General features: G+C 45.3%; 1 protein-coding gene across 1 annotated transcript; it reads right to left on the bottom strand.

Moving 5' to 3' along the window:
- Nucleotides 1–3,520: 3,520 nt before the first annotated feature.
- Nucleotides 3,521–21,923, bottom strand: Bud13 (BUD13 spliceosome associated protein). The gene is made up of 10 exons (XM_076576201.1): nt 21,732–21,923; nt 18,409–18,499; nt 16,277–16,361; nt 13,049–13,759; nt 11,472–11,689; nt 10,279–10,381; nt 9,649–9,787; nt 9,271–9,455; nt 8,883–8,964; nt 3,521–3,872 (listed from the first exon to the last, which is right to left on the bottom strand). Exons 1-10 carry the CDS (start codon nt 21,872–21,874, stop codon nt 3,779–3,781), a joined length of 1,851 nt encoding a protein of 616 aa, XP_076432316.1. The 5' UTR covers nt 21,875–21,923; the 3' UTR covers nt 3,521–3,778.
- Between the last annotated feature and the right edge of the window lie 741 nt (nt 21,924–22,664).

Here is a 22,664-nt window from a genome sequence, read left to right as displayed (position 1 = left end):
ACTCAGGTTGTCAGGCTTTACAGCAAGTGCTTTCACCCACCAGACCATGTCACCAGCCCCGATTTTAAAAACAAAACAGTATTCCAGCATAAGAATGTGTGTCTACCAGTTCCCTTACGAATAGGTACCCACATTACTTCTTGATTCCTGCTACACATACTGATCCCAAACTACACATATTCTTTTTTTTTTTTTTTTTTTTTTTTTGGTTTTTCGAGACAGGGTTTCTCTGTGTAGCTTTGCGCCTTTCCTGGAGCTCACTTGGTAGCCCAGGCTGGCCTCGAACTCACAGAGATCCGCCTGGCTCTGCCTCCCGAGTGCTGGGATTAAAGGCGTGCGCCACCACCGCCCGGACATATTCTTATATGTAACTAGTTCATACAAGTTCCTCTGAAGGACATAGTCAGGAATGAAACTACTCTCCTGCACATGTCTGCTTGTTTTTGAAAGAAGGTCTCCCATGATCCAGGCTAGCCTATGATCCTGGTCTTCCTCCACCTCACAAGTGCTAGGATTTCAGTCACGGGCCACCATGCTCTGCTTACATGTAGCAGCTTCTAACAATAACTCACAGATGAGAATCATGCATCTGGTGAGGGACTGGTTATCAAAATATGAAATCGCTTTATTACTGTAGTTTGGGGTATTGAATCCAGGGCTTACACGAGGCACAAGCTAGGTAAACATTCTACCACTGAGCCATACTCCCAACACTCCAGAAATAATCCTTTACATGAAGTGTGTACAAGCTACCTGTGGTGGTACACAACTTTAATCCTAGCACTCAGAAAGCAGAGACAGGCATATTTTTTGTGAGTTCAAGGCCAGCCTGGTCTACATGGTGAGTTCTAGGACAGCCGGAGCTATATAGTGAGACCGTCTCAAAAAAGAAAAAAACAAAGTGTGTATATGTGGTGGTTTGAAAGAAATTGGCCCCCAAAGAACATGGCACTATTAGGAGAAGTGGCCTTGTTAGAGTAGGTGTGGCCTTGTTGGAGGAAGTGTGTCACTGTGGGGGTGGGTTTTGAGGTCTCCTATGCTCAGAATATGCCCACTGTCACAGTTTATTTTCTGTTGTCTGTGGAGTTTAAGATGTAGAATTCTCAGCTCCTTCTCCAGCACCATGTCTACCTGCATGCTGCCATGATGATAAACCTCTGTAAGCCACCCCAATTAAATGTTTTCCTTTATAAGAGTTGCCATGGTCATAGTGTTTCTTCACAGCAATAGAAACACTAAGACAGTACATATACATATATTTATACACATATAATATATATGTGTATATACATGTACAGGGTCCTTATATATACATAAAAAATGGGCAAAGTCCCTCAATAAACATGAAGATATATAAAGACACTCAACATTATTAGCCATTACAAAAATTAAAATCACAGATTTGCCACCTTCCACCAACCAGAATAGCTGTAATAAAAACAGGAAATACAGACAAGGATGCAGAGAAATCAAAACTTTCATATATTCTCGGGAAGAAATTTGGCAAGTTAAAACATGGAGGTCCATATGACTTAATGATCTCACTTCTAAGTCTGTTTGTGTGTCTGTCTGTGTGTGTATGTGTATGTGTGTTTCACACACACATACACATACATACACACAACATATATACATATATCTCTAGGAAAAAGAAAACCATCCACCCAAAACCTCATATATTGATTCATAGCAGCAGTATTTATAATCATATCATCATTAAAATGTGTGTGATAAACACACACAGAAATAGTCAAAAGAGAGAAAGGGATGTCACAACACAGATAGAGCGTGGAAACATGTGGCATGAAAGCAGCCAGACACAAAAGGCCACATTAGATGACAGTTGTACTCACATTACATCAATGTCAAAGCAGCAAATCCTGGGAGGTGAGAAGCAGGCCAGGAGTTACCCAGGGCAGAGGTAGACGGGGAAGTGACGAGTGACCAGGAATGGACATGTTTCCAGTATCCACAAGATAACACTACTTGAAAATTCACTGTGCTGATGGCTGCCCAGCTCCATGATGTGTTAAAACACATTGACTCTATGCTGAAAGGACCATACCCTGTGTAATTCACCTCAATAAGCTACACTATAATAGTAAGTTTTTCAGAAAACACTACACATCTATCCTCACAGCCTGAGTCCCAGAGCTAGAGCTGGTGGCTCTGCCCTTGCAGGCCTGGGTCAAGTTACAGACGAGGGCTGCACCTAAGGCCTGCCTGGGTGCCTTCCACTTGCTGCAGCCTGGGGAAGGCCTCTGTTCACATGGCCCCTGGAGGGCTGCTACAGTGTCCATAGGGAGATCCTCTTTCTTTACACCAAGCCATCTGAGAGGGCAGTGCATCCATGTCTTTTAGGAACTTTCAGAAATTGCACGGTTCTGATATATCCTGTTAGAGACACAAACTAGCCCTGTTTACTCTGGGAGGGGACTACCCAAGGGCTTGAATACCAGAGAGCAGGGACCAAAAGAGCCACCACGGAAGCTGGCTACCACACTTGACGCTAATGAAGACAATGATGCTAACAGCTAAGCATTTTGTGGCATTCACTATATGCAGGCACTTGTAAACGCACAGGAGACCCACGAGGTAGGTACCCCTCTCTATTCACAGAAGCGAAGCGCAGGGGTTCAGCAGCTCACAGGGGTTCAGCAGCTCACAGGTCACACTGCTAGCAAAGGACACAGCCCAGAGTCAGTTTCCAGCAGCACAGCACCACTGCCCACCCTTAAAAGACAACACAGTACTGCTTCCCAGTCTTCCTTCCCATGTGTGCTGCCCATCCGCATCCCTCAACCGACAGCGGCTGACATTGGGTCTTCATTCGCCACAAGGGCTGTTTCGGCCACCCTAATAGCTGCAGAGTAGAAAATGGTGTAATTTGTATTTAGTTAACTGGGAGTGAGGCAATCCACTTGCTAGCTATCTAGCTTTATCTCTCTCTCTCCTGTTTTCAGAGCTGTCTTTTCCTTCCTGAGCTGCAGAGCTCTCTCATAGGTCAATCCTTCATGTATGCATTGTTTGTTACGCACTCACTGTTAGAGACGGCCAGTGTTTGCTCGGAATCTGTAGGCATCTTCATCTCCGACACGACCAGCTCTGCTGCAGGGAGAACCCTGCATTATGCAGCAGTTAGAGCAATCACAGCTTGTGGTTTGAGCTGTCTTCATGCTGTTCCTACCCATCACTTGCTCCTACCAGATTTCATTATTTGCTGGGGTCGCCCATAGGAGCCATGGTCCCACTTCATTTTTGTTCATATAATAAGCTAATTTTCTGAGCTTCACTAGCCACCTTTCCCACAAACATGTAACACTCACTACCTTATCCCACACACGTTCCAGTATTCCTAAACCTGTTTTAACACTAAATTCTGATTTGCACAGAAGAAGGATTATCACTCCCAAAGATTTTACTCACACGGCTTGCTAAATTAACAAAAACACTAATCACTAATACTTCTAAGACCCCAAGGAGCTCATTTTTCCAAGTAGAATACTCAGTTAGGAAATGATTACAAAAAATAAATATGTGTTTATTTTTTAAAGTAAAAAGGAAACACTGGCTTAGAACAAACCCTGGAATAAAGAAGTCACCGTGTCCTGCCAAAGCCAGCCACAGACAACATGGACACAGCCAAGGTTAGGCGCCTAGTCCAAAGGTCAGAACTGACAGCAAGCTGGTCTGTGTCTATCAGCAAGACGACCATCAGAGCCGGATGTTGGGCTAGCCTACGCCACCGACGCCACAGCACCACACAGCCGTGGAGGAGTCACATGTCCTCCACACTCCACTTGTAGGCCAGCTCCTCCACAGCCTTCTTGCTGGCGAGCCTGGCAAAGCGCTTCTGCTCAAAGCCATTGGATCTGCAACCAAAAGAGAGTTCTCGTCAGCTAGAACCCTGCATGTTTCCTTTAAAGTGGAAGGAAAGGTACGGGAAAATAGCCAAACCATATGCAATAAAACCAAAGCAACAAAACATACAAGTTAACCTCTTCTCATCCCTGTTCAGACTCAGACAACTACTGCAGACCTTCACTATTCTCTAACAAAGGCTGGTACAGCTAGGCCTGAAATCCAGATACTCCAAAGGCTGAGGAAGCAGGATCACACGTTCAAGAACTGCATGGGCTAGAGTTAGTTCAAGGTCAGTCTGAACAACTTCATGAAGCTCTGCCTCAAAAAAATAGTAAAATAGCTGGGCACGGTGGCGCACACCCTTGATCACAGCACTCAGGAGGCAGAAGCAGATGGATCTCTGTGAGTTTGAGTTTGAGGCCAGCCTGGTCTACAGAGTGAGTTCCAAGACAGCCAGGGCTACACAGAGAAACCCTGTCTCGAAAAAAAAAAAGTAAAATGAAGCTGGGGATGTAACACAGCAGTAGAGACAGAGCCCTGCCTAGCATGTGCCAGGCCCTGAGCTCAGTACACAGTACAAAAACAAAGACTCAACTCACTCTTAGCCGATGTCCACAGGCTTCATAATTTACCATCCGTTAACCATGACTGAGTTCTCACTAGATAGTAAGTGTAACCATGACTGAGTTCTCACTAGATAGTAAGTGTAACCATGACTGAGTTCTCACTACATAGTAAGTGCTACAGACGTCACGGCTGAGTGACACAGACAGATGGGGGGTTGCAGAAGGATCAGGAAGGGCTGAGCAAGACACTTTGTGGGAACGGCCCCCAATCCATGTCTGAATAGATGCACAGGCACAGAAACAAGAGCCCTGGCCCAGGCAGGGCTCACTGGTGTGGCCAGAGCCTAGTGTGACAAAGGGAGTGATCACGAGTCAACACTGGAAAGGCAGGCAGAGCCCAAATCCCAGTGAGCTTAGGAGATGGCAAAAAAAGAAAGATTTCATCGAGGAAAGATGGGTTAAGACTGCATTTCCGAGAGACCACTCTAGAAATGTGTGGTAGGGAAGACACCACAGCAGCCTGTGCAGCTATGAAGGCAATGATGGAGGCCATGATACCAGGGATGGCAGCAGGGACCACATGAGAGGCGAAATCAGTAGGACTTTGGCTGACTAGTCACAGCCAAAGGAGGGGGTCAGCGGGCCTCATCAGTCAGTATCTGAGTGACCAGATAAATGAGGACGCCACCTCACAGGCTGGGGAGCACAGGAGGGAAGCAGGGGTAGAGGAGTATGCTCTGTACCTCACATGTGCATGGGCAGAAGACTCCACCATGAACACACTAGCCTGAGTTCCTACAGAACCGGAACCATGTACAGACAGACAGCTGAAGACCTGACTCAGAAAGAAGCAGCCAGAAAGAGATGGAGTGAGAACAGTGGGGGCTACAGATGGAGAAAAGAGAAACACTGAAGACTAACAGAGAAAGGGCCACTAACAAAGGGGCCAAGACATGACAAAGAAGCAGAACAGGCCATTATGGAAGCCAATTCAGGTGGGCGTTCAAGTAAACGGTGAGTGGACCACAAATCTCAAATTCCTTTCCCCACCCCACCCCTCTCCCTCTCTGCACTCCACCCCTTCCTTATTTATTTTTCCCTTGAGACAAAACATTTGTACACATACAAAATATTACACACGCACACATGAGAAATCTAGGAGACAAAAAGACTGAAAAACGTACTCAGAAAAGAAGATGAATGAATAATCATTAAAAAAAACAAAAAACAAAAAAAACAAAAAACTAGGCTAGCCAGGCATGGTGGTGCACACCTTTAATCCCAGCACTCAGGAGGCAGAGGCAGGTGGATCTCTGTGAGTTCAAAGCCAGCCTGGTCCACAAAGTGAGTTCCAGGGCTACACAGAGAAACCCTGTCTCAAAAAACCAAAACCAGAAAAACAACAAAAAACAACAAAACTAGGTCAGGCAGAGTTCTAAACTTGGGGTCCAAATAAAGCCAAAGAAATGAACAGTACAGCAGGTATTCGGTGGCAACATCTGGTGGCTATGACAAAAGCCACCTCTGGGTATGCAGCAAATGAGACTTCAGGAACATCCTCCTGCCAAAGGTTCTGCTGGGTGACCAGCAAAGCCCAGCAGCCAGCTAACCTGCAACCGCACACCAAGCTTCACATCAGGCTTCAGTGAGTCACTATACACACGTACAGAGGACACCCTACCAGCCCTGGGAAAGTGCAGCAGCCAGAGGCAAGGTGTGGGGTGTAAGTGTCCACTGCAGGGGAGACAGGAGTTCAATATAGACTATATCTGTAGATAAAAACCAACAGAGAAATGTAACAGAATCCCAATCTCTACAATGCATCACTCACAAATAAAAGATCTAACAAATAAACCAAAAGGAAAATAACACATAATCAAAAAATAAAATAAAATAAAAATCTGTTAGTCAGTGATGATGTCACCAGCATGTAATTTCAACATTCAGGAAGCTGTAGTGGGAAGATCTTGAGCTCAGGACCAGCCTGGGCTACATAGCCAGCTCTAAACCAGACTGGCCTATAGACTGAGCTCCTACCCCCAAAACGGAGAGGGGGAGGGAGGGAGGATTGGTTATCAACAGAAACCAATCCTGTGAATTGAATGCTGCAATCAGCAGATGAAACTTCAAAACACCATTTATATGTTTTTTCCAAAAAGAGAAAGCTGTCTCTAAATGGGTGAGCGGATGGGAAATCTCAGTGGAGATACACAAGCCATCAAATGGGAACTGTGGAGTCACATCAGCTGAGACAAAACACTCACAACTGACAGCAACCGACAAAAACAACTAAGACATCAGGGCACGGGCTCTGCAAACTCTAATGCACCTTAGCCTAACAGGTTTGTATAAAGCACCACCATCCCAAGTAACTGCAGAATGTATACCAAGTGCACAAGGTAGAAGCAAAAGAATGGGAAAATATTCTGAACAAAAGCCATCCTGCATTTCAGAGAACTTTCTCAATACACCACCCAAGTGATTTTCTGATGATGCATAATGAAAACATGCCAACATTTGGCAGGTCTGTAAAATTCAGCAAATCTACATGTTACAAATGGCCAATATATGAGAGAATACGATGCATGGGTAAAAGATACAAAGTATAAAAACATACCACGAGCTGAGAGATGGCTCAGGGATTAAGAGCTCTGGCTGCTCTTCCAGGGGACCTGGGTTTGAGTACCAGCACCTTACTGCATTCTTCCCTCACACTTACATGTAGGCAAAACACCCACACACAAAAATAAACTTAAAGGGGGGAACCATGAATTATGTATGCAGGCATGGTGGCACATGCCTTTAATCACAGAACTTGGCAGGCAGATCTCTATGAGTTCAAGGCCAATCTGGTCTATAATAAGAGAGTTCCAGGTGAGCACCAGGACTACATAAAGAGACTCAGTCTCAAAGAAAAAAAAAGCCACAAGATCATAAATTTTAATGCAGAAGTATCACAAGTTCTTTACATGTTTTGGATCCACCTAACAGCCTTGAAGAAGCTGGCTTTTGTTCTCTGTATTGTACCCCCCTTTTCTGCTGCTGACGGCAGGCTACATTTTCCTCCTGCACTTCAGCTAAACATGTCACAGCAGACAAAATTCGAACAGCTATCCACTATAAGCTAGATATTAATTATATTTGTAAAAAGTTAAATCAATTCTGCCCTTTCGGTTTGTTTGGAAAATAATTGCTTTTCATTAAAACTAATAGTAATTATACAGCATATAGTGACTATTATTTTTTATAGTGAATAAATGCTTTTAAAATATATTTAAAATTTTAATGTAGTGACTATAAATATATATGTAATTCACATAAACAAAAGCTTCTTGGGATCCTCAATAGTCTCTTTTAAAATTATGTATTTGTTCATACAGATACACACACACACTCAAATGAGTGTGTGGAGTAAAGAAAACAATTTTCGCCGGGCGGTGGTGGCGCACGCCTTTAATCCCAGCACTCGGGAGGCAGAGCCAGGCGGATCTCTGTGAGTTCGAGGCCAGCCTGGGCTACCAAGTGAGTTCCAGGGAAGGTGCAAAGCTACACAGAGAAACCCTGTCTCGAAAAACCAAAAAAAAAAAAAAAAAGAAAAAAGAAAACAATTTTCAAGAGATGCTTCTCCCCTACCACATGGGTCCCAAGACTTGAACTCATATCACTAGGCCTGACAACAAGTGCCTTTCCCCACAGAGCCATCTCACAAGCACAGAGTACGCAATGGTCCTGAGATGTAAAACTCTGAGAATCCTCTAAGATTCTAACTAAATGCTAATGTTCTGTGTAGACAAGGGAAGATGGGATCTGTGACTGACAATAAGCGGAAGCTGTCCTGACAGTCAGGAAGCTTGAGCACACATGTGACATACTAGTAAGTAACCAGGTGAGGTGGCAGGGCTGAGACATTACCTGGGACTCCACCTAGGACAGTGAAGAGAATTAATGCTAAAGACACAACACAGAGAAGGCTCCAGCACTCAGCCTCCAACTCTGAGAATCCTCTAAGATTCTAACTAAATGCTAATGTTTTGTGTAGGCCATGTAAACATGACCAATGTTTGAAACAAAGTGTGTTATTTGTCCTGAGCCTTTCAAAGTCCATGGAAAGGAACAGGAGAAATGCTCCCAACCTCAGAACCTCCGATCTCAGGAAGGAAGCACACAAAGCAGGAGGGAGTGAGGACAGTGTGGAGGATCTAAGACAGTGGACAGAGTCAGCTGTGCTTCCCAGGCCTGTATTCCCAGTACTCAGGAGGCGGTGCGGCACATGCCTTTAATCCTAGCACTTAGGAGGCAGAAGCAGGCAGATCTCTGTGAGTTCAAGGCCAGTCTGGTCTACAGAGAGAGTTCCAGAACAGCCAGGGCTACACAGAGAAACCCTGTGTCGAAAAACAAAACAAAACAAAAGTCAGGCAGAAGAGAAAACAAAAACAGAGGAATCACATCTACCTGTCCACTCCATCCCAGCGGTATCCAGGCCAGATATTGAATCTATTGGGAGGAGGTGCAGGACCACTGTAGCGAGGCCTCACTAAAAACAGGAATGAGAAAAAAGAAATTAGCTACCGACATAATTTCATTCAGAGCTGGATGGCAACGGCAGAAAATTCTTCATGTAAGTTCCTGATGAGTCTTCGCACCCTCAAGGCCTCTCCGCCGATGCAGCAATCCAAATTAAAGCAGGGGCTGAGGTGGAGCGCCCACCCGAACAGTTCCTACTGTTTTGAACCCAAACTTCCAACAGGCACTCCGGCTGAGCCTCCTCTGTAGAAAGCTGCGTAGTGCCCTCTGACAGCTCTCTCCTCGGCCACCTGCGGCCCTGGCAGCCCCGACTCACCTTTCTTATGCTTGTTCTCCTTGGCCTTATTCTTCTTAATGAAGTTGGCCATCGGGTCCCCCTCTCTTTCTTGTTCTCTCAGCATCCGATCCAGATCTTCGTCGTCGATGTAGCGGGCCAGAGGCTTCTGCATCTCCTTCATTGCATCCTCTACATTCTGCTGCTGTTGCCGGCTCTGGGCAAGCCTGGGCCAAAGGAAGCATCCTGGTTGGCAATCTCCTTCTACACTGGGGGATCACAATGCTACTCCGGAGAACTCGCTCTCTGTAGCCGCAGAGGCTAACTAAGAGGGTAAAAGCCCTGAGTCCCAACTGTCTCAGGAGACTCAGCGCCTGAGGCTCAGCCCCGTAACAACTTGGTGCTCAGGGGTGCCCTTACCCTTTCCCCCACTGGGCATATAGCTCATCTCGCTCTGAGTCCTTCTCTGCCTTTCTCCTCTGTTCCAGGCGTTCCAGCTTCAGATTCCTCTTCCGACCAGACTTGTCTCGAAATACAGTTTCAGCGAATTCAAACTGAGCTATGAAGGTAAATCACATTTTTAAGATAAATACCGCCGGGCGGTGGTGGCGCACGCCTTTAATCCCAGCACTAGGGAGGCAGAGGCAGGCGGATCTTTGTGAGTTCGAGGCCAGCCTGGGCTACCAAGTGAGTTCCAGGAAAGGTGCAAAGCTACACAGAGAAACCCTGTCTCAAAAAACCAAAAAAAAAAAAAAAAAGATAAATACCAAACATCACAATCAAATAACATTCTAGCATGCGAAACCAGCTGCTTGGGATCTTCGTGCTGGTAAGAACTCTACAGCCAGGCCACGGTGGCTCCTACCAACATACACACGTGGGGAGGGGAAGAAGCACCTCGACTCCTGAGGCGAAACGGCACAAAACCCAGAGCAGAGGAATGGAAGCCATGAAAAGTTCCAGCCAGCAAACACAACAAGCCACACTGACAAACAGAACAGACAGAGAGCTATACGAGCCGAAAGTGGCCCTGAACGCTCACGTTTGTACCTCCAAGGGCTGTGGTGTCTTGGTCCTGTCTCCTGAGTTCCTGCTGCTCCTGCTGAACATCAGTCACCAACCCAGTTTTCGCTCCGGAATACATGTGTGCAGTCTGTGCAAGAGAAGAGGCATACATGTGTGTGCAGTCTGTGCAAGAGAAAGGAATACATGTGTATGCAGTCTGTGCAGGAAAAGAGGCATACATGTGTGCAGTCTGTGCAGGAGAAAAGGAATATATGTGTGCAGTCTGTGCAGGAGAAGAGGCAACAACCAACACCAATGAACGAGGAGGCAGCCAGCTGCTTGTATGTCTGATCATCAGTAATAACCAAATCAAACCCTCTAGTTTCATAGTCTCATTTTGACCACAGACTCACACCATAGGGGGAAGCATCTAATCTCATGAAACAGTTTATAATATCAAATTTTAAAGTAAACAGAAACCCAAACACACAGCACATAGAAGAAGGGGCTAAGAACATGCATGCCTTCTTTCTGTCTTTGTAGTGTCCCACACAGTACAGGCTGGTATTGAACTCACTCGTGCACGTTTCACAAAGGAAGCTGAAGATTAAAGAAATCAAATTCCTTGCACAACCTCCCAGACATTAAGTAGCAGAAGTAGGATTTAAAGCTATGATTGGTTTCACGGGGTTCTATGCTCCCAACTGAACTCTGTAAGCTGTAAGCCTCAGCTTATTATTAAGAAAACAGTGGTACCTGCCTTTCATATCAGGTAGGAGGAGGCAGGTGGGTCAGAAGTTCAAGGCCAGCCTTGGAATACACTCAAAACAACAAAGGGAAAAAACAGGGAGGCGTTCTGTAGATACTGAGACTTGTGGCATTACAAGGCTATAAAAGGCAGGAGCCTCTTGGGAGTCTCTGGTACAAGCCAGGCACTCCTAATCCAAAACTGGACATCCACAACAGTCCATAATCCAAGACATTCTGAGCATCATTTTGTGCAGTATCTGCAACACCTTCAAACCTTCAAATATCTGGATAAGGCATCCTCAAGTCTCTTCTTACAAATTCAGCTCAGATGAGTTAGGGCCATGATACCTTCAGAGTGAAAGTTCCAGAAGTGCTTTTAACTCATTTACTGTACCACATCCCAACTCTCTGGCTGCAACCTTTTTGGTGTCTGTAAAGCTGGAAGGGAGGAGTCACTCTAACAAAGACACAACTCCTGGAATCCCTACCTTCTTCCCAGGACGGGGACTCCTTCGAGGAGGAGAGAGGTCAGAATCTGAAGACTTGGTCCTCTGTCTTCTCCGGGGTGGAGAGAGGTCGGAGTCAGAGCTCTGGCGTCTCTGTCTATTCCGTGGTGGTGACAGATCTGAGTCAGAATCCTGGTGTCTTGAATTTTGTTTTTGCCGTGGAGGAGACAGATCTGAGTCAGAGGCTTTGTGGCAGACACCTGCAGAAAGGAGCAAAGTGTGACCCTGCTGTCTCCTAAGGAAAAGGCTTGTATGAAAGCCTGTGGCTAAGAGAAGCTAAGGATTAAAGAGTGAACTAAGGATGGGATGGTTCAGGAGTCAAGTGAACCTGGTATGTCAGGCCCTGGTTTTGGTCCCCAGCACAGGGGAGAGCCAGGGAGAATAAAGTAACCCCCTTGGAAGAATGTTTAAAAGAAATTACCAGGCGGGGGTACAGTGTCTGCTTAGTCATCCTATGAAAAAGCATGACTAACATGACTAACCAAAGCACAAGAACAGGTGAAGAACAGGTCAGGTGGCTCTGTTTCCTGGCCCCCAGTGTCTGATGACTTTGAAAAGCACACTCATCTATGCTTCGGTCCACCACTGCCACTCTGTGCAGAACTGACAGAAGAGCTTGGTTAGCCCTCTGTGGTATGGCAGAGTCAGGAAGGTCTGGGGTATAAGCTGATGTCCTCAGACTCAAGAATAACAAAGCAATTTAATCTCAAAAATTAAAACGGTAGCTAGAACAAATGAAGAAGAAAAAAACTTCCCTGCATAGGTCTGTTCTAGATGACAGTGCACTGCTGACCTACCAGGTCGTAGCAACAGCCACACATTTTGACCTAGCAAACAACTGCTCAGCTTTCTAGGAACCCATCAGTAAAAACCCCAAGAGATCTAAGATAAGAAATAATCCATAGTTGTTGTAACAGTATATGGACAGGATGATTGACAAACATCCTAAGAGCAAAGCTAGAAATAACCCAAAGCATGTAATCTTAGGGAAATGGCTAAGTCAACTTATAGTAACATAAAGAATTTAAAAAAAAAAAAAAAACAGTAACATAAAGATATCTGTAACCCAGGGAAAACTTTGTTGAGTGGAGGGAGCAAGCAAGATTATGTTCTGCACAGCCAAACTCAACTACACCCAGTATGCCAGGAAGCCCCCAAGGGCACTGGCTATAATACTAACAGTGATGATGTCTGAATGGTACAAGTTTGTGAGAATCTTCCCATGTCTATACATTTCTGTTCATTCTGAAGTTCCTGTAACAAACACAGTATTTTTCATTTTTATTTATTATACTGTGAGTGCGCATGTGTGCTTGTGAGTGCAGGTGCCCGAATGTGGAGGTCAGAGGGCAACATTCAGAGTCAGTTTTCTCCTTTCAGTGCACTGGTGCAGAGAATGCTTTTATCCACCAGCCACCTCACCTGCCCCAGCAGTGCCTTTTCATGGGGGAGGAAGGGTAAGCAAAAGCACATAAAACTTTACTCCCTGCCCCTGTAATTTTTCTCATTCTCATACTCACGGGGACAAAGCTCCTCTTATGCATAAGCCATATACTCACCTTTGGGATCAAGCTGCTTCTTAGCTCCAAAATGAGCTTTTGCTTGCCTCTTCCGTGAAGAAAGGTCAGAGTCACGCCCAAACTTGCTGTCCTTGGAGAGTGACGGGTGGGAGGGTCCCAGCTCCCTCTGGGATCTTTCTGCAGCTTTACTACTTTTGGTTCTGGGCAGTTCCAAATTAGGGGAGTCATGACGGGTCTTCCTGAGATGCTGTGGTTCTGAAGCGTCAAAAGTCCTCCTATGTTGGGCTGTGTCAGGGGAGTGGTTATGGGCCCTTCTGGGGGAAGAGATACCTGAGGAACCATGATGACCTCTCCTAGGAGATACACCTGAAGAATTACGATGAGACTTCCTGGGGGGAGAAGCATCTGAGTCATGATGGGCCCTTCTAGGAGGAGATGTGTCTGAGTCATGACGGGCCCTCCTAGGAGGAGATGGATCTGGGGTGTCATGACGGGCCCTCCTAGGAGGAGATGGATCTGGTGTATCATGACGGGTCCTCCTGGGAGGAGACGGATCTGGGCTGTCATGACGGGCCCTCCTGGGAGGAGATGGATCTGGGGTGTCATGACGGGCCCTCCTAGGAGGAGATGGATCTGGTGTATCATGACGGGTCCTCCTGGGAGAGGATGGATCTGGGCTGTCATGACGAACCCTCCTAGGAGGAGATGGATCCGGGGTGTCATGATGGAAATGTCCATCTTCACTATGGTCTAAACACAAAAGCAAACAGTCAGATCCCCACAAATGCTCTGTCCACATCTCACTCAGTTTAAAAACATGCCCCATGCCCCCAAAAACATATCTCTGAACCACTTGAAAAGCCTGTACCGTCTACTTGGCTCTTGTGTTTATAGACAGCAAACCAGCACTCAGAGACTACCTAAAGAGCAACTCTTCTCATTTGCCTCCCAAGGCCCCAGTGTGCGAAGAAGCAGTTAAAGCACATTTATTCCTAGTATACCCTATAGTAAGCAGGGCAGGTGATCCATGAAAACAAAGGTTCTGGGGATCCCCTAAGATTACCATTACCTCAATCCCAATCATTTCACTCCCCATCCAATTCGTTTTCCAGTGAGTCTCTCATTTTCCAACAGGCCAGAGGTTCCTGTTGCTATGCAGCCTAGATCATTTACAGGTTTACTCTCTTTTTCAAAAGATACAGTAACTAAATGTGTACATCAAAATGAAATGTAGTAAGACTTAATTCATGTCACTACATCCCCCATTTAAGGGGGGAATTCAACAGGAAAAAAAGAAAAAGAAAAATCAAACATTAACTGTTATCTACTGTGTAGCAATCCTTTATACAGACTACTTAATTCTCACAAGTCTGGGATGTAAACATCACTAGCCCCACTTTATAGACGAAGTCATTGATACAGAAATCAAGCAATCTGCCAAAGTCATACTGCTAAAACGTGGTGAAGTAAATATCTAGAGCTAAATCTGTGTGACTCCAAAGTTCATGGGCAATCTTTAAAAATGTGCTACTGGGGGGAAACACACTGTTTGAGAGTCTAGACTTTCAGAGGCAAAGCAGATCAAATGTCCTGGCAACTGGTGCATTCCTACATTCCAATTTCTCCTCTCTATTTCTTGCCATCAGAGCTCCATGGCCCAAATAAAAACAAAAGCTGGGCAGGACCTGATGAATTCGTATTAAACAGATCATTCAAACCAAGTCAACTCCGTCACTTTGGGGAACAGCCTATCTGACCAGACCAATGCCAGTGAGGAATTAACAGTGAATCCGAGTATGAGGCCGATCAACCACGTATAAAAAGGGAGGAGGTGCAGGACATCAGGGCGGATACTTCTAGTAACAAACTGAGGCAGGGTAGTAAGGGTAAGGAAGAAGAAAAAGGACTGTGTGTGTGCATGTACATTTGAGACTTCTTAGACATGCAGACAAGGAAGCACAAGCATGCACGTGCAGGGACACACACACACACACACAACACACACACACACACACACACACACACACACATTTTCTCTCTCTCTCAGACAAGTAATGAAAAGATGGGGAAACAACCATAAGGCACAAAATAATGGGTCAGACTGCAAAGAATTCCAATAAAGTCATCATGAGAACAAGGCTGTCAATGGTGAAGCTAAGTGACAAGGCAACGTACTGAAATGAACTGAGGAAAGAATCACTCATCTATGGTGCAGTGGCATTTGTGAAGTGCACTGCTTTCCATTAGAGCAGCAGGGCGTTAGCCTAATGGCACAGAGGCTAACACAGGAAGACAAACCCCATTTAGGAACCAATTCTTTCAACAACTGTGTGTGAGAAATGAGCAAGCACCAGGAATCTCCTGAAGTTAAACAGGTCTCAAGAAGTAAGACCCAGGTGAGCAGCAGTGGTGCACAATGTTAATCCCAGCACTTGAGAGGCAAAGACAGGTGGATCTCTGTGAGTTCAAGGCCAGCCTGGTCTACAGAGCAAGATCCAGGACAGGCACCAAAACTACACAGAGAAACCCTGTCTCAAAAAAAAAAAAAAAAAAAACAAAGACCCAAGCACAGTGGCCTGGACTGTGAGACCTTGTCTCAAAAGTTTAAAAGAAAAGAAAAACAAGTAGGGGAGGGGGAGACAGGAGAGCCTTGTTTATGGAAAAAGGCAGGAAAAGAGACATACAGACATAAACCAAAAGGACAGAACTTGGAGCCCTGACTCATGTGAGCTTCTTCATTCTAGAAGGTGGGAAGCCTGGGTCTCCATGCTCTTCCTGTTTCTTACAAACTCCTCCCATGGTCCCGCTGTCTTCCAACTGCTCCCCATTGTGGTCCAGGGAGGGAGGGGTCTAAAAGGCTTCTAAACAGTCATGTTCTGACAAGTCAGTCTCTAACTCCCCAGTCCTCCTCCAGAAGTCCTGACACCTTTTCTCACCATATTCTTCATAATCACTGACACAATGAAACAATGCATTCCTCTAGGGCAATGGTTCTCAACCTTCCTAATGCTGCGACCCTCTAATACAGTTCCTCATATTGTGATGACCCCAACTATAAAATTATTTCATTGCTACTTCATATCTATAATTTTGCAAAGTATCTATATCGTAATTTGTAATATGAAATAATATAATTATAATATATCTGATAGGCAACCCCCAAAGGGGTCATGACCCACAGGATGAGAACCACTTCTCTAAAGCAAGAACCTATATAGGGACCTACCCTATAAACCAAGTTTAGACTTATCTGCTGTTGACACTCACCTCCCAGAAGCTTCCATTTGGCACTGGAGCGGAATGCCTCCATCTGCTTTACCTCTTCTGGACGCTCATCCACAAACTCAGCCACCTGTAGGAGTAAGGATACTACAGTAAGGAAAAACACAGAATCCAGCCAAGGAACACTTGTCTCAAGAACCTGGAGCCATAGCTGGTCCTGTTCCTAACACACAGTGCCCACACACCCTTGTGTGCGCCATAAGGAAACATGCAGCAGTGCCCAGTTATTCTTGTCCCATGAACATCTCACTGTCACTTTGATAACTTAACTGATGACCTTTCTCTGACTAGTCAATCTTCCTCCAAAGATAAAATCATTACAAACCTTTTTAGTAATTGTGCTGGCACACAACTGCCACATGTAAGTGAAAAGCTTTTACATTTTTATTCTTCACACATAGTGAGAACACTGCCTTCCTAACTTGCCTATCACTAATCAAAGATCTGGGCCCTTATGAATCCTCTCCTGTGAGTAGTCACAATGATAGGTCTTGAATCCAACTAAAGGGAACTACTGGCCACACACCAAATTATAGAATGTTCAGGGACAGCCTCCAAACTCTCTCATCTATATAAATGATCACAATGACTCATAGACTGCTCCGTGACGGAGAACTCGCCTTTCAAGTCAGTCCACGGTCAGTGTTAGAGCAGTCTTAGTTTGACTGGTCCCACATCTCCCCTCACATGACTTCGTTTCCTCCATCCTAACACTAACCTCTCATCCCTTTCCATTTGAGAGACCTTCAAAGTGGCTGGCAAACTGTAGCTACAGAGAACACTACTTCACAATTATCTTATTCAATCCTCACCATACTCATGCCAAGAAGGACCCAAGGCCGCTGATCAACACACTGTACCTCAGAGAAATGAAATGGGCATGGACTAGCAAACTGTAAGAGCGGAATTCAAATCCGGGTCATAATTCCTCTGTACTACTCATGCTCCAAGTCCCACCACCGCTCCTCATATAATCTTCTTCTGAGCTCTATCCCTGGGCACGGAAAGCATGGCTTTAGTGTAGGATCAACTGAGCTCCGTCACTTAGTCTTGGTGTAACCTTTGGCAAAGTATCTCAAGTCTCAATGCCCTTATTCCTTTCTTTTCTTTCTTTTCTTTTCTTTTCTTTTCTTTTTTCTTTTCTTTTCTTTTCTTTTCTTTTCTTTTCTTTTCTTTTCTTTTCTTTTCTTTTCTTTTCTTTTCTTTTCTTTTCTTTCCTTCCTTCCTTCCTTCCTTCCTTCCTTCCTTCCTTCCTTCCTTCCTTCCTTCCTTCCTTCCTTCCTTTCTTTCTTTCTTTCTTTCTTTCTTTCTTTCTTTCTTTCTTTCTTTCTTTCTGTTTTTGCTTGTTTGAGACAAGGTCTCTCCGTGAATCTTGGCTATCCTGGAACTCACTCTGTAGACTACATATTTGGGTATACAACTGCTATGGCTACAGAGGAATACCCTGAGGCTTGGGGGGTAGGGGGAGGTCTAATTGGATGGTGTTAGGAGTTTTGGTAGTGGGTATTTTAACAGTTAGGTGTTATATATGTAATGTTATTATAATGGAGTAGAGGTGGTAGTAGAATTAATAATATAAGTGATTGGGTAGTGAATGAAAGTGATGAGATTGGACCTCCTGCCTCTGCCTCCTGAGTGTTGGGATTAAAGGCGTGTGCCAACACCGCCTGGCTCAATGTCCTTATTTCTAAAAGCAGGGCTCAAAGGACTGAAGACTGAATGAGATCCTTTGTGTTCACTTAGCAGTGTTTGGTACATGGTTGGTAGTCAATAAACTAAGTCTATCAGCCATTCTTACACGCAGAGAATTGCTTGTTTCTCCTTATGATCACATGACTCACTTCCACTGCCCATCATGAAAATACCATACCCGAACAGTGCTAGCCTAGAAGATCAAAATTCAGAACCATTTCTGCTGAAAATTCATCAATTCACACCACTGCACAGCCAAGTCATTCCTTGGGGATCATTCGAATAAGCATCATAGACTAAACCAGGAATAAACAGTTCTTTACACATCACTCTTCCCAAGCTCAGCTTCCCCCCCTACAACTCTATCTCACACTGAGACGCTTGGATCGTTTCAAAGTCCTGACAAGACCCCAAAAGATACGTACCACAGGCAAATCTCCATCCTCTTCCTCCTCCTTTTCCGGCTTAGTGGTAGAGATAGCTGCCCAGCCCACATCATCATCAACAATCCGCATTCTAAATGGGAACAATAAAAGGCTCAAAAAGGAACTCATTCTGGGATACAGGCCTATGTACACTTACCTATTGTTTTTATGTTTATTTATTGTGTATGTGTGATGGTATATATATGTACCACAGCATGCATATGGAAATTAGAGGACAATTTGCAGGAGTCAGTTCTCTCTCTCTATCATGTGGGTTCAAAGGAGTGACCTCAGGTTGTCAGGTTTGCGTGCCAAGCGCTGAGCCATCTCCCGGCCCCCTATTGGCTTTTAAAGTTCAAATGTATGGTGCAGTCTTTGTCTATATGGACTGCTACTGAAAATTCACTCCATCACTGTCCATCTTCTTGTTTGTTTGGTTTTAGTTTTTGGAGACAGGGTTTCTCTGTGTAACAGCCTTGGCTGTCCAGGAACTTGTTCCATAGACCAGGCTGGCCTCGAACTCAGAGATCCACCTGCCTCTGCCTCCCAAGTGCTGGGATTAAAGATGAATGCCACCTCCCAGTCCATCACTGTCCATCTTTCAGTACTTGGAATGAGTCAAATTTCTTACTCCATCAGTTTTCACAAATGCAACCCCTTCCCTCTCTTAACCAGGGATCTCATTTTCTTTGGGCCCTGGCATTGAATAACTTCCTTGGATGTATCTTTCTTGCTCACTGTCTCCTACTCCCAGGCTAGAAATCCCTCTACACACTCTTAGAATGTTTTCATTTGTATTTATCAAACGAGTTAAATCAACTGTTGTATCATTGGTTGTGTAAAGCCCACATTCCCATTAAATTCTAAGCTCCAACAGCCAAGGGCTAGGACATTCTTTTATTTGTTGACTTTCCCCCTCTCAGATACTTTCACTATGGCTAGGTTTAAACACTATCCTCCTGCCCCAGCCTCCCCTGTTCTGGGGTTCTAAGCATCTACCACCACATACTGCTGACTAAGGCATTTTTGTTCATCAAGGCCTCTTCAACACAACTATCATAGGAGATAGTCAGCCCTCCATACCCATGGATTCTGCAACTGCAAATTCAACCAAATACAGATTAAAAATACCCAGGGAAAAGAAAATTACCAGTGTATTAAATAGATACAGACTTTCTTTGGTGACAATGCCCTAAATAATGTAACAATTACTGACATAGCATCTGTCTTAGTTAAGGTTTCTATTGCTGTGACAAAACACCATGACCAAAAGGCAAGTTGGGGAGGAAAAGGTTTATCTGGCTTTACACTTCAGCAATACTGTTCATCACTGAAGGAAGTCAGGACAGGAACTCAAACAGGGCAGGATCCTGGAGACAGGAGCAGATGCAGAGGCCATGGAGGGGTGCTGCTTGCTGGCTTGCTTCTCATGGCATGCTCAGCCTGCTTTCTTATGGAACCCAGGACCACTAGCCCAGAGACGGCACCACCCACCATGGGCTGGGACCTCCCCCATTGATCACTAATTGAGAAAATGCCTTACAGCTGGATCTCATGGAGGCGCTTCCTCAGCTGAGGCTCCTTCCTCTCTGATGACTCTAGCTTGTGTCAAGTTGATGCACAAAATCATCCAGTACACCATCTAAGTTGTAGTGATTTAAAAAGGATGTGAATAGTTTACCTGCAAATACCGTATCATTGTGTGGAGGAAATTAAGTACCTGTGGACTGAGGTACCAGTCCACAACTACTGAAAGATGACAGTGCTGTGAAATAATCCTCTTGTACATTGTAAAGATTTGTCACTCAACTTGGTTTAATAAAACGCTGATTGGCCAGTAGCCAGGCAGGAAGTATAGGCGGGGCAGCCACACTAGGGATGATGGGAAGAGGGGTGGAGTCAGGAATTGCCAGCCAGAAGCAGAGGGAGCAGGAGATGAATGTGCCATGCTAATGAAGGTACGTGGCAGAGCATAAAGAATATGGGTTAACTTAAAATGTAGGAGTTAGCTAGTAACAAGCCTGAGCTATCACCCGAGCATTTATAATTCATATTTAGCCTCGTGTCAGTTATTTGGGACTGGGCAGTGGGGACAGGAAATGTCTGTTTATATGACAGCATCCAATAAATGTGATTCACACAGATGAACTGTGCTGCAAAGAGGTATTTGAAAAGCCAGAAACACATGATACTTAGTCAGTGTTGAACAAAGCTGAAATTTTTTTCCCTGCATGGCATTGCTCCTTCTTACAAGGGCATCAACCACACTGAATTTAGCACCCACCTTAACTGAATATAGGCTCAATTGGTAACACCACAAAGCTTCCATCTCTAAATGATGTCATGCTCAAGTTCCAAATGAAGATAAATCTGGGCAAAGGGGAAATTAGTCTACCCACTTCACTGGGCCACAAAATTTTCTCAGTTGAGATATGGGACTAATACCATTAGATCACAATGCTACCCCCATAGAGGGTGGTGAGCCACACTTTATATTCTCTAGCACCTTCTCTAAGCTGCTAAACTCCTAGAAAGTAGCAGACCCAGGGCGAGGTGTAAGAATAGGATTAGCTTCCAGAGTTTTGACCTTGTATCCAAAATAGTACCTTCTTAGTAAGCTGCTAAACTTAGAGCCACTGCTCTTAAGTCTAAGAAAATTCCTTTATTCTGTGGGCTGATGTTCCATCTCCTTGTCCCAACCTTTCCAGATTCCAGTGGCCAAGTCACTACAGGATATTTCATCTGAAATCTGTCTCAGCACACCTCTTTTGAACCTAGAAAGTATATTATTTAAAACAATGTCTACTTCATCACAATGTTCTGAAAGTTATATGGTCGAAGTTTATGGCAAGAGGCCAGGCACATGATGGAACTGTATCCATGTTAGTTGTTACTCTTAGCTACTACTAAGAGGAACTGGACTTGGATCTTTGATTCCAGGTCAGTTCCTGATACTTTGAAGCCCCGAGAAACAGATTTTTTGGATCCCAAAATTTTTGTTAAAAAATGCATGCACTTGGGGCTTTACATTAGCTCTACTATTCTCGGGACGCGACTTTCAGTCTGTTCGCGAGACGATGGAAGGCTACAAAGGCGGGAAAACAGTGAGGAAAGTTCTAGCCGGCCTTAAGACATGGAAGGCGCTGTTCAGAGGCTGAGATCTCCGCTGCAGGCGGCGGCGAGAAGCCCGGCCCGGAGCAGAGGAGCTGGGCCTGGGCTCGGGCTGGGGTCGGCAGCGCTCGGAGCGCCGCGCGGACGAGGAGGAGGAAGAGCTGCGGCCGAGGGCGCACCGGGGCAGCGCGACGCCACACCAGTCCACTCACCCCTTGCCACCGGCGCCTCCCGGCTTCGGCCGTTTTTTGCGCCGCTTCCGAACGGCCTCTGAACCTCCTTCCAGGCCGGCATCTGCCCCAGACAAGTAACGCTTCAGATACTCAGCCTTAGAGAGCGGCGGAGCTGCCGCCATGGCAGCGGCGAGGGCGGGGCAACGGCTCGGCGCTGGGGACAAAATTCTACGGGAAACGGATGGGGGTGGAGCCAGGAGCGGAAGCCCTGGGAGTGGGACTTGCGGAACTACTGGGTTGATGACAGGGTGTGATGACCCTAAAAAAGCCTTTGCAGGATCAGAGGAGGGCGTGCATGCATCTAGGGCCGCTCCTGCTTTCCTGTGATGACGCATCCGTGCAACGCCCTCAGCCGGCACTGTCCCGGCCGCAGGCCGACTTAACTGGATCCTGCCCTGACGGTTTCTGCGCCAGAGTAGAGAACAAAAACTCAGGGCACCTGTTTGAATACGGGGCCGATCATAACTGTACCAATGGGGGCAAGTTATTGAACGGCATTTTAATAATGGATGCTGTGCCAAATGCTTAGAAGTGTCCAGCACAATTAGTTTATTTCAGTTACCTTTTGATGGACAGTCTGCTGGAACAGGCTTCCAAGTACCATTTAGAGGGAGTCAAACAAATCCCATCCCTATGTGTTGTGACTATGAAAAATGGATAGGTTTCATCAAACTTGTACTGACCTTTTTACGTTTGGTATTGCCTCTCAAGAAAATGGTATAAAATCTTCCCAATAAAAGTGACATGGATTTGTTGTCAGTGTGGCAAAGAAAAGAGCCTGAGAGTGGTGGCACACGCCTTTAATTCCAGTACTTGGGAGGCAGAGGCAGGCGGATCTCTGTGAGTTTGAAGCCAAAAAAAGAAAAAGCAAGCTACTTCTTCTATAGAGGGTTGTTTTATGAATCTTGCCTT

The sequence above is a fragment of the Peromyscus maniculatus genome, chromosome 7, assembly GCF_049852395.1.
Source record: "Peromyscus maniculatus bairdii isolate BWxNUB_F1_BW_parent chromosome 7, HU_Pman_BW_mat_3.1, whole genome shotgun sequence".
Classification (NCBI taxonomy): Eukaryota; Metazoa; Chordata; class Mammalia; order Rodentia; family Cricetidae; genus Peromyscus; species Peromyscus maniculatus.
Note: the sequence above shows the minus strand (reverse complement) of the source record. Positions and strands in the feature narration are given on the sequence as shown.